General features: G+C 46.6%; 1 protein-coding gene across 1 annotated transcript; it reads left to right on the forward strand.

Moving 5' to 3' along the window:
- Positions 1 to 388: 388 nt before the first annotated feature.
- Positions 389 to 11,643, forward strand: Cckbr (cholecystokinin B receptor). The gene is made up of 5 exons (XM_048360253.1): positions 389 to 566; positions 9,262 to 9,513; positions 9,689 to 9,938; positions 10,211 to 10,377; positions 10,547 to 11,643. The coding sequence occupies exons 1-5, from the start codon at positions 410 to 412 to the stop codon at positions 11,083 to 11,085; spliced, it is 1,365 nt and encodes a 454-aa protein (XP_048216210.1). The 5' UTR covers positions 389 to 409; the 3' UTR covers positions 11,086 to 11,643.
- Positions 11,644 to 12,682: the final 1,039 nt, after the last annotated feature.

The following is a 12,682-nucleotide window of genomic DNA, read 5'->3' on the forward strand; positions in this document are numbered from 1 at the left end:
TCCCTCCCCCACCGAATTTGGAGACGCGGGTAAAGAAGTGGGCAGGAAAGATATCTCCGAGAGACGGCGGGTGAGATCAGGGGAGGGGACGAGACCGGAGGACTGTCACCCTGGAGGGCGCGGAACGCCCGAGCGAGCGAGCGGGCGGGCGGATAGGAGGGCGGGGAGTCACCCAGTCACCTGTCGGGAGCGGGGTGGGACTGGAGTCGAGGCGGGGCGATCAGACCCGAGGGGCGGAAGCCGGGGCCGGCCGGGGGTGGGGACTAGACGGGGCGGGGGGTGGGGAGGGCGGAGGAATGGGGTGGGCGGGAGCCCGAGCCTGAATTGCGGCGTGAGCAGGTGGAGCGGCGGTGGGAGCGCGCCGTGCGGGCGGCGAGGAGTGCGACGGCCGGCGGGCTCCACCCGGGCCATGGAACTGCTCAAGCCCAACCGGAGCCTGCACGCATCCGAAGCCGGACCCGGCCTGGGAGCCACTCTGTGCCGCCCGGATGCCCCCCTCGTCAACGGCAGCAGTCCCAGCAACCTCAGCTGTGAGCTCCCGCGCATCCGAGGAACGACTACAAGAGGTGGGTACCACCCCAAACCCTCCACCCCAGCTCCTTCTCTCTGCACCCCAAAACACGAACCAAGGCTCCCCCGGCGATATGCACACTGCCTCCTCAAACATGCACCGTGTGCCCACTCCTCAAAGTCCTTCCCCAACCCAGAAACAACTCTCTCCCTCACACATCACACACACACACACACACACACACACACACACACACACACACACACACACACACACACACACTACCTGGTCAGAACCCTCACATGTTCCGTTCCTCCCAACCCATCACACTCAGACCTTTTGGTCATCCCAAAACACAGGACCTTCCAGATTCTCTCTCTCCCTCCCTCCCTTCCTTCCTCAACCCCTCTCTTTCTCTCTCCTCTCCCTCTCTCCCTCCCTCCCTCTCCCTTCCCTACCCTCTTTCATATTCTTGGAGCCACAATAGAAAAGGGAAGGAAGACAGAAAGGAGAGAAAAGGAAAGAGACTGGATGTTTGAGGGAGAGAGAGTACTCTGGAAGGTCTGAATAAAAAGTTAAGCATCTCCCATTCTAATCCCAGCCTGCATTAAAAAAACAAAATCTGATATTGGGGCTAGATATTGGGGGATGTTCCTTAGACTATCCACCTTTCTCTGTTCCACTCATCTCCAAACCCATCTGCTTCCTGAGTTAGAGTTCTTTTCAAGTCGTTATGCCCTTCCTCTTTCTCAGAATATGCCTCTGAGTCCTTTCCCAAGCCTGTCTCCAGCTTGACTTTCTTAGGTTTCCCCTTCCTAGAGTCAGCTGAACTCTTTATCCACTTTCTGTGTCACCATCTTCTCTCCCCCTTCACTCCACTTCAGTCCTGTCCTCAGAGTGAGTTTCACTCTTCAGCTAGTATCTTCATTATGTTAAGGAACCTCTCCAAATACATTTTGCCCTCCATCCTGCACCTTTCTTTACTTTCACTGCTTACTGCCATTGTCGTCACTAGCTTTAGTGATAGTGACACAGGAATGAATTAGACTCAGTCTGCACTCTTCTTGATCCACAGTCAAGGGCAGAGAGACAGGCTAAAGGAAAAATCACAATCAGCCTGGAAGGACCCTAAAGGCTCTAAACTGTGAACACCCAAAGGATATAGAGGGGATCTAAAACAATCTCACAGAGAACAGAACCTCAGAGCTGTGTCTTGAAGTTAGAGTTCAGTGAGCAAAAGAGAAAGGAGTGGGGGATTCTAGGAGAGAACAGTGCTAAGTAAAAGAAAATTATCCTAAACTCAAGAAGGGAAATTTGGAATAAATCATAATCCAAGTATTTACACCACAAAAGCAATCTATTTACACACTGTCACTTAGATTCTTTCATTCCGAAAATATTTACAGAACCAGAGATTGTGCTAGGCAGCAGGGGTTTTTAACAAAGGTGACATAATTCCTACTTCACTGGAGCTCTGAGTTTAGAGGGAGAGACAGACAAGTGAGCAAGAAACAGCAGCACAAAGAGGAAGGGCCTTGACAGAAGAAGACAAAAGGGACACAAGAGGGACACTGCCAGCCTAACCTGCTCTTAGAAATGATGATTGGCAGGCTGGGGATATGGCCTAGTGGCAAGAGTGCTTACCTCCTATACATGAGGCCCTGGGTTCAATTCCCCAGCACCACATATACAGAAAATGGCCAGAAGTGGCGCTGTGGCTCAAGTGGCAGAGTGCTAGCCTTGAGCAAAAAAGAAGCCAGGGACAGTGCTCAGGCCCTGAGTCCAAGCCCCAGGACTGGCCAAAAAAGAAAAAAAAAGTGATGATTGGCTTCCTGAAGAGGTGACGCATCAATAAAAAGAATAGCAAGAGCCAGCCAAGCGAACAGTTAGACGTACAAAACATCTTAAGCAGAGGGATAGATGGGTTAAAAAATTTTAATCCATTGCACTTTTGTTCAACGGAATACCATTTCTGGGTGGCTGGAACACATCTCATTAAAGGTAAATAAAAGGTACCAAGGCAGGAACCTGCCTAGAATATTTACACAGAGTTTTATATACCTAGCTAAGGAGTGTGGATTTTATCCCTTGGGCAATGGAAACCACTGAAAAATTCGTTTACACTGCCAGGACTCCTTGTGTAGTGTAAAGAGTAGCTTTAAGGATGAGATGAAAGGTGGCAGATACTTTAGAAAGCTTCTTACACTACACAAATCTGGGTGAAAGATGATGTTCGCTTAGACTACAGTGCTGCCAGTGAGATGGAAAGAAGTGGATGGATCTGAGAGCCACTTGTGAAAGTGGTCTCGACCGAACTTGATGAGGTGCTTGATTAGAAGTGGAGGAGGTGGATACAGTTAGAGGATAAAATTTTGCCTTTTTGCTTGGAGGACTGAGTGTGCATTGGTGCTACGTAATGAGGAAGATAGTAAACAAACAGAAACAGGTTTCAAAGAAGGGATTGTAAACTCCATCTGGAACCCACTGACTTGAAACGCTGGTGGTACAGGCAGGTGGGGTTCCCCAACAAGCTGTTGAGTGCACAGGTCTGGAACTTCCCTTAGAGGTCTGAGCTTGAAATGCAGACTTGAAAAGTCATCATCTAGAGGAGGTAGTAAATAGAAGCCATGGCAAGAGATACAACCATAGAAAGACTGCATTACATGGGGAAGTTGGGAGTGAGGATCCTGCAGATAACCACTATTTAAAAGCCAGACGGAGGAAGGAAAGTTCATGACGGAGATTCAGATGAAAAAGTCAGAGAGACCGGAACTGTGTCATTCTAGAAGGCCAGGGAAAAGAGAATTCAAGCAAGACAGGGACAACTGTTGTCAAATGGTGCTGATACAAATCAGATTAGAACCAAACATCCAGAAGAGCATTGTTCAGGATAGGCCTTAGGAAGACTTGTGGGTCTGGCTGCAATAGGTTGCAGATTGGGCCCGTGGTGGAGGGGAGAAATGAAGTGAGAAATGAAAAGGAGTGTGTAGGCAAAACTTCCGAAAAGTGTGGTAGGAAGGGAGAGATTGAAAAAAGAGAGAGAAAAGAAAAGAAAAACAGGCTAGTGCTAGAAAATACTATAGTGCTGTGTGTGCTGTGTGTGCAATTTACTAAAGATAAGAGCATTGAAATAATTTTGAGATGAATAATAATAATGGGATAGGAATGTAAAAGGTGACCTGTTGGGGGATGGAGAGAGGGAAGCAAAAGATAAAAGGGGTGAAGTTCAATGTACATTAGAGATAGATAGATGGATGGATGGATAGATAGATAATGGATACAGAAATATATAAGGAGATAGCATAATGAAACCCATCAAATACTGTTTGAAAAGGGGAAGAGTAAAGAGGACAACTATGGGAATATAACAGAAGGGGTGAACTTGTTCAAAGTACACTGTATGCATCTTTGGAATTATCACAATAAAACTGCCTTGTGTTACTAATATATGACAACTCAAAAATGCCAGATAAATACTTTTTTGAGATGGAGTTTGGCTATGTTCCCAGGCTAGTCCCCTCAACTGGAGCAACCCTCCTATCTCAGCCTTCAGAGTCTCCGAGACTACTGGCTTGTGTTACCCTTGGCTTAAAAAACAAAATCGTTGGGGAAGAACCAAGAGAGAAGTTTCAAAGTTTTGGTGAGAAAGAGGAAGAATAGAGCAAGGGTCACTGAGAATAAAATACATGAGAAGTGATCCACAGCCTGGGCACAAGTACAGACTACCCTTAGCTAGATGTTGATCACACACGTTGCCATATTTCCCAAGCAGTAAGGCATTGTGCACAAAGACTCCATTAGCCACGCTTACCCAAGAGTCACCCCCACAGGTGCATATATTATTCAGGATCATTCCAGTGTTACCAATAACAACTGAAATGATGCTAAACCTGCAGACTTGAGTATTACCTGTGTTCACTCAGATACTGTCCCCAGAAAGACAGACATAACCAACACTACCTGTAAGATTGTTTATTTAGATGTTGTTAGCCACCTGTCAAACTCTACTCACTTTCATTTATTTACTGTCGACACACAAATGCATATTTCCAATGCTTGCTTAAGTAACTCTTCTCCAGATCTGACCCAGAAAACCACAGAGAAATACTCTCAGCAAAGAACTAAGTATTACCCACGTTCACTCAGGTGCTGGGTAGTTTTACCTTGCCAGGACAAATGTCTTCACGGAATTGGACTTCATGTTAGTATGTTGATGTCTTTATGTACTGCCCACAGGTACATGGATAGTATTCCACTTTCTCCACTATTACCATCATTCAATGGATATCCCCTCATCCACATACAGACTTCCAAACAGAATCCCTGCTTCCTGAAGATGTTGCCCACACATGAGATGCTGTGTATAGGCATCGACATTGTCTTGGCTTATTTCAGCACTACAGCACTTGCTTGCATATTTTCTAAACTTAAATGTAATGCACACTCAGTCTGATATTCCCTATTGACATGTAGATGGTATCATCTAGATATTGCCCAGAGAGAAGTAAAGGATAGTTTCACCCATCCTCATAACATTCTCAAAACCCACCTCAAATGCTAACCCATTACCCAGTGATGACTGTGGTATTAGCTATAGGCTCTTGCATGTTACGGCCACTTTCTCAGTTAGATGTCTCCTAGTCTCCAAGCTATTACCCACAATCCACTGGATGCTATATCCACATTTGCCACAGAAACACAGACGATATCCATGTGTTAGGGATGACCAGATCCAACACACCAATGAAAAGCAGGACTGGAGACATCAGCAGCTTTGGTCATCTGTAGAGTCCTTTCTTAGAAAACCTTGCTTTTGTTTTATGTCACGTTAACTGTGTCTGGGTACTCTTGCTTCTCTGCCATTTTCTAGGCAGAATGAATACAGATCTTCTAGGTCTCAGAAAAAGAACTAAATGGCTCCAGTCTTCAGAGACTCCTGGTCTGATTTCTCCTTTGCTCTCATCCCCAGTAAGCTTGTCCCTCCCTGGAGACCATCAAAGTGCTAGTGGCCAGGATCTGCCATCTCTCATCCTTCCATCAACTTCAGTTTCTGGGCACTGAAACCACTGTGGTCACAGAAACACAGGTGGACACACACACACACACACACACACACACACACACACACCCCTCTTTTTTTTTTTTTTTTTTTTTTTGGCCAGTCCTAGGCTGTGAACTCAGGGCCTGAGCACTGTCCCTGGCTTCTTTTTTGCTCAAGGCTAGCACTTGAGCCACAGCGCCACTTCTGGCCATTTTCTGTATATGTGGTGCTGAGGAATCGAACCCAGGGCCTCATGTATATGAGGCAAGCACTCTTGCCACTAGGCCATATTCCCAGCCCCACACACACCTCTTAATTCTGATTTATTTTGTATGTATATACTATTTTTTTTAATTGAGACAAGATCTTGCTTTGCAGCCCAGGCTGGAAGTCTCAGTCCTCCTGCCTCAACCTCCTCAGTGCTGGGAGTACACATGTTTGCTACCATACCCAGCTCCACATACATTTTTCATATGAATGACCTATTTGGTAGTCATAATTTCACAGAGTAATTGAGCAGAAAGCAGTGCTTTCACATATTTATTTAAAATACACAAACAGAAGTGTTTACCTTATTATTAATAACATGTATTCGTGTGGCACATTTGTTGTAATTGATGAGCCCAAACTAATACACATTAACTAAATTATGTAGTTTGTGTTGGGTAGCTCTGTGGTTTTGACAATGTATTATGACATGTGTCTACCAATACAGCATCAGAATCATTTTAGTGCTTTAAAAATAACTTATGCTGGGTACCAGTGGCAAGGTATCTCACACCTGTTATCCTAGCTACTACAGAGACTGAGATCTGAGGATTTGGTTCAAAGTCTACCCAGGCAGGAAGTGGAGCTGTGGCTTAAATGGAAGAGCACTATCCTTGAGCATAAAAGCTCAGGGACAGTGCCCAGGCCCAGAGTTCAAGCCCCTGAACTGGCAAAAAAAAAAAAAAAGTAATGTGTGCTCTATTCATTTAGCCTTCCATTCCTTTCCTGAAGCCCGTGGCTCTGAGATTGATTTTGATTAGAATTTTTCATGTCTTCTAATTGATAAAAAGCAAGCAGTTGGAGAAATAGCAATGACTAGGGACAAGATAACAAATAGGAATGCTTAGTAAAATAGCAAATGTTATACAATAGTCAGCCCCTTTTACTGAGACTTTGACTTCCAGTTTGCAGGCGTTCTCACACGTATTAAAAATGTCATAGAGGTAAAGAATAGCTTTATCTTTCTGATCCACTACAATTAGACAAACAGAAGAAACACTTGCAGGATACCTCAGCTGGATGAATGAATGAAAATTTTGTTTTCCATGCTTCTAAATGCTATACCAACTTGAGGTGTGATAATTACATCAAGAATTCGTTGAAGGGAGACCCAGAGGAATATGTGAGTCAGATAACTGAACTAAAGAGATTAAGGAGGAGGGTAGAAGATAGAAATTGAGGCATGGTGAATTTAGGAACAGACACTGAGAATACAAGAAAAACCACCAGCTTTCTCTGACAGTTTCCAGAAATTCTTTATTTCCTCCTACACACACACACACACACACACACACACACACACACACACACACCCCTCAAATTTGTTACACATAAACTTTCTGTAATCCTTACAGAGACTCTCTTCCTAAAGGAGACATAGATCACCTACACATAATAACAAAAGAAATGCATCTAACGATCACAGTTATTGGTTATCTAAGTACATGTGTTTCCAGAGACACAAAGGTAGAAAAGTGTATTGGAGCATCTTTATAGAAATAAGGGATGGTGAGGAGGGAGAAATCGGATGCATTTCTATTTTGAAATACAGACTCCTCTAAGATTCATTCAGCAGCATGTGGTGACTTTCCCATGTCCCCAACACTAGACTGAGTGCTCAGGATACAGTGGAGAATAAGGCAGACCTTGTTCCTCTCACCAAGAAGCTCATAGTCTAGTGGGGAAGATAAAGAAGGAAAGACAGCATAATCATGGAAGCAGGGAAGAAGAAAAGTACTTAGACTGAAATTTGACAGGGAGAAGAAAACAGTATGGTGAATGACAGCAATAAGGGAGTTGTGGAAGGCAAAGCATTTGGGGGGGGGGGGCGTACCAGGACTTGGCTTCTGCTCTGATTCAGCCCCTTACAAGCTGTGTGGTCCAGAAAAAGTAATGTTACTGCCGAGTGCAACTTGGGAATTTCTTATAAATAGCGCCTGCTCACTGCCTATAGCAATTTCCAAATAAGATGCATGTTGGTGTGAGAAAACGGTATAACATTTGAGGGCTAAGACAACCATCAGCCAATGCATGGGGCTAGGAACGAAAAGGCTGTGTTTTCTGGCCCTTCTTACCCAACAACTTGGGAGGCTGTGCCCCTTGCCTTCTCTGCCTTTAAGGTCCATCTTCCTCACACTGAAGCCATAAGTACAGGTGACTCTGATGAGTTCAACTCAATTCAGCATTGTGTAGGTCTGCATGGCTGGGATATGGAGGGCTAGAGATGAATCCACTTCGCAATAGACAAAGCCATAAGTGAATGGGGTCAACCTCCCAGCCCTTCTGACTCACCCATCAGCACCAGTGACTCTCCTGCAAGCTTCCCCAGCTCCTTTTATACCTCTCAACCTCACTCCTTATCGTGCAGCATGCCAACTCGTTGTTTACATTCCTGTGATGCCCTGTCCCTGGTGAACTGTCAGGTGGCAAGGAGTTAGTCACATTCACCAGTTTGTCTCCAGTGCCTGGCACAAAGAGAGTCCTCTGTAAATGTTTATTGAGCATGAATGATTGTTTGGAGATCATTAAAATACAAAACAGAAAGCAAATGAGGCTCTAATAGATGTTTAGGGAACATACATGGGTTAGAGGGAAGGGAAGGTTAATAGCAAATGAAGTGTCCAGAGAGGCCTTTTAAGAGAGGTAAAAAATAGATTTGAGTCTGGACAGATAAAGAATAAATAAGAAATTTCCCAGATACAGAAAATAAGTTGGTGATGAATGTGGAAGTAGGGGGTTGGTGACAGAATTCTGGGCTGAGAACCCCATCTGAACAGTGATGTAGTCACTAGTGCACCTATTGCATTCAAGCAACTGAGTCATCCAGTGGCTTAAGTGGGTGCAGTTCAGGAATGTGGGTGGAGGAAGGGCAGTTGGGATGATCTCAATGACAAGCTTAGAGGTTACAGACAGCACAGAGTAGTGAAGAATCTTTTCGCCCTATTTGATGTGGGGGGGGGGTGAAGCGGGTGGGGAGCCACATATTTTAGAGAATACAGACATCATCTGATACAGTTCACAAGGCGTAGGGTAGCCAACCATGTCAAATAGTCTACAGAGATCTGATAGAGTAGGCTGAGATTTGGCAGTGATAGATCAGTGATCTGAATCCAAACAGTGATAGAGATGGAATGGTAGATCGAATTACCTGGGCAGACCAAAATAATGCTTTTAAGTGTGGCTGTAAGGAGAAGCAAGCATTCGGAACAAACCTTGACAGGAGAGGCTCTCATAAGGAAGGGCAGATTTACGTTAATTAACTAAGCTTTAGAGTGATAAAGGACTGACCGTCTCCATACAAAGTGGTCTGCTGAGAGAGGGAGGGGATGCTCTCCAGATAGAGGCATCTTTTCGGATAATGAGGGTTGGGGATAAATGAGAATGGGCTCTGGTTAAATGGAAGCCGGATTTCCTATTGCCACGACTCCCTTTTTCTGTCCAGAACTGGAACTGGCCGTTAGAATCACTCTGTATGCTGTGATCTTTCTGATGAGCGTCGGAGGCAACGTGCTCATCATCGTGGTCCTGGGATTGAGCCGCCGGCTGAGAACGGTCACCAATGCCTTCCTGCTGTCCCTGGCAGTCAGCGACCTCCTGCTGGCCGTGGCTTGCATGCCCTTCACTCTCCTGCCCAATCTCATGGGCACATTCATCTTTGGCACGGTCATCTGCAAGGCGGTTTCCTACCTCATGGGTGAGTGAGACCCCTTGGGCCCCCTCGGGCCTCCTTGCAGTCTTTGACAAATGTTGGGATCTTTCCTCATAGCTGGTGGAGGGGGAGGAGGGTGGAGGACGACGGGTGAGGAAATCACACGAGCGGGTATGTAATGCAACTTTCCAAGGTGACCCGTTCATCTTCCCTCCCTTAGGGGTGTCTGTGAGTGTGTCTACCTTAAGCCTTGTGGCCATCGCCCTGGAGCGGTACAGCGCCATCTGCCGACCACTGCAAGCGCGGGTGTGGCAGACACGTTCCCACGCAGCTCGTGTGATCTTAGCCACTTGGCTGCTGTCTGGATTGCTCATGGTACCCTACCCCGTGTACACTGCTGTGCAGCCAGTGGGGCCTCGCGTGCTGCAGTGCGTGCATCGTTGGCCCAGCGCACGGGTCCGCCAGACCTGGTGAGGGCGCTCGTGACCTTTTCTTATGAAATCCCTCCTCCATCTCCATCAAATGCTTAATGCCCATTCCCCACAACAGTCTACCTGCTGCTCCAAGAATTACCCCCATTCTGCACTCACCACCCTAGAATTCCAGTTTGGGAACCCTTCTCCTGGGTATTCTCACGTTCTAGGCAGTGGCATCCCCAAATTCTAACTCTAGCTCATCCCCTTGGCTCTCTTCTTTGTGAGCATGTCTGGACCTGTGTGGTGGGTTTATGTTCTGTCTCTAGGTCTGTCCTGCTGCTCCTGCTCTTGTTCTTTGTCCCTGGTGTGGTTATGGCTGTAGCCTATGGGCTTATCTCCCGAGAACTCTACTTAGGGCTTCGCTTCGACAGTGAAAATGACAGTGAAAGCAGGGTCCGGATCCAAGGAGGACTGTCAGGTGGAGCTGCACCAGGTGAGTGAAATCCAAGATGATCTGAGCTCGGGGGGAGGGCTGCGACTCGATTGAGGGGGATGTGGAAAGAAGGCTGGACCTGGGGTTAAGGCTGGGGCAGGTGTCAGGTGGGGGTTGGGTTCTAAATTAAGAAGGCTGATGTCCCTGACCATGAACCCTCTGTGCCCAGGTCTTGTCCACCAAAATGGGCGGAACAAACCTGAGACTGGCCTGGCTGGTGAGGAGAGCGATGGCTGCTATGTACAACTTCCACGTTCCCGGCCTGCCTTGGAGCTGACAGCACTAACAGCCTCCACTCCTGGGCCAGGATCTGGCCCTCGACCAACCCAGGCCAAGCTGTTGGCCAAGAAGCGTGTGGTGCGAATGTTGCTGGTGATTGTTGTGCTTTTTTTCCTGTGTTGGTTGCCGGTATACAGCGCCAACACATGGCGTGCCTTTGACGGCCCAGGTGCACACCGGGCACTCTCAGGGGCCCCCATCTCTTTCATCCATTTGCTGAGTTATGCCTCGGCCTGTGTCAACCCCCTGGTCTACTGCTTCATGCACCGCCGCTTTCGCCAGGCCTGCTTAGAAACATGTGCCCGCTGCTGTCCGAGGCCTCCACGAGCTCGCCCCAGACCTCTTCCCGATGAAGATCCCCCCACCCCCTCCATTGCTTCACTGTCCAGGCTGAGCTACACCACCATCAGTACATTGGGGCCTCCCTGAGGGCTGGGGGAATGGAGGATGAGGTAGGACAGACCATCCCTACCAGCACAGACTCATTCAGACACACAAGAAACACAAACTCCATCTGATACCCAACAGCACGGATGAATCCCAGCAGACGGGAAAAGGTAGCTTGAGGAAACAAGAATGGAACCTAGCCCAGGGAAGGAGGAATACTTCCATTATGGAACTGAGGTTGTACCCCTAAAACTTTTGCACTGATCTTGGTCAGACACACACAGCATCCCTAGCAGTGAACTATCTGGACACAATATGGATTCTGGCAAAAGCGGACCTGTTCCTTGCATTTATTCATGCATTAACGGCACTGATTTTTTTAGGGTCTATGGAGCCTGCCACAGGACTTACTCAGGATGCCCCTCCCCCCCGTTTGACCTCACTCTGCCCTGCCAGCATTGAGAATAAAAACAGGCCTAATCTCATACCTATCTGACCAACAAGCTGGTTAGCACTGAAAAGTCCCTTCATCTCTTCCCAGTTAAGGACAGTTGCCCTGTCCACTCCTCCCTCAGCAGACCTCTTCAAAAACTAATAAATAACTTGGCTTCTTTCTGGGCTTTTCTTGGGGGGGGGGAGGGCAAGTGAGATGGTGTGGGATTTAACAAGATCCTTCCTGTCAAGACCCTATCATGATCGTCTACTCCTGTATACAAACCTCTTCCAGAAAGCCAATGACAGAAGTGCGGTGGAGTGGGTGTGTTCTCTCTGGTCTGCCCACACTCCAGTGCCATTGTGGCTGGAAGTGGGGGGTGGAAGGTGGAATATCCAAGACGGTTTCCCATATGGTAGCATTGGTAAGGTACTATATTAATGGGTACTTGTTAAAATGGTGATGAAAAGATAAAGGAAGAAACACTACATGAAAAGATTTGGATTCTTCCGTGTGCATATGAAACACCAGGCATCAGACTATAATAGCTACATATTTAAACTTGCTCTTCTGCAATGTCAGAACCTGGTCAAGGTTCTGCCAAATGGAAACACCCTTAATGAATACAACAACAAAGAGGTCTGGAGGGCAGGGGGGGGTAGGGTGACTGGATAGGAGTCTCAGAGCCAAGCCTCCCATTTGACTATAAAACTGATCTAGGGCTAAGAGTGTGGTTCAAATAGTAGAGTACCTGCTTGGCAAGCATAAAGTCCTAAGTTCAAAGCCCCAATACCACACACAAGAAAAAAAACACGTTTATTTAGCCCCCAAGAGAGGTAGAGGCCAGAAAAGCTACACACAGTAGATACTGTGTGAAATAGGAACTAGGCAACTTGTAGACAGAGACAGGAGGGGAAAACTGGGGAAAAGCAAAGGAAGGTGTGACATTGTCCAATAAGAAATACACTCACTACCTGATTTATGAAACTGTGGTTCTGCTATACAATTATAATAACAATAAACTTATATATTAAAAATCCACAAACACAACACATTGACAAAGAAGAGCAAGAGGGGACAGAGATAGAGACAAATGTTGAGATAGTAGTCTTTGACACTTCCTCTACTAAGAGATAGGAAAAGCAGCCCTAAAGAAAGAAAGCTGCCATGGTCCCATAATAAGTTAAGGAAAAATAGATGTAGCCA

This window comes from Perognathus longimembris, chromosome 13, assembly GCF_023159225.1.
Source record: "Perognathus longimembris pacificus isolate PPM17 chromosome 13, ASM2315922v1, whole genome shotgun sequence".
NCBI lineage: Eukaryota > Metazoa > Chordata > Mammalia > Rodentia > Heteromyidae > Perognathus > Perognathus longimembris.

Bases quoted from the DNA above. Each gene is read 5' to 3' on its own strand.
- Cckbr (XM_048360253.1), top strand. From the start codon at position 410: ATGGAACTGCTCAAGCCCAACCGGAGCCTGCACGCATCCGAAGCCGGA. The intron at 9,514-9,688 runs GTGAGTGAGACC...TCCCTCCCTTAG, and splicing joins GGCGGTTTCCTACCTCATGG to GGGTGTCTGTGAGTGTGTCT. The intron at 10,378-10,546 runs GTGAGTGAAATC...CTCTGTGCCCAG, and splicing joins GTCAGGTGGAGCTGCACCAG to GTCTTGTCCACCAAAATGGG.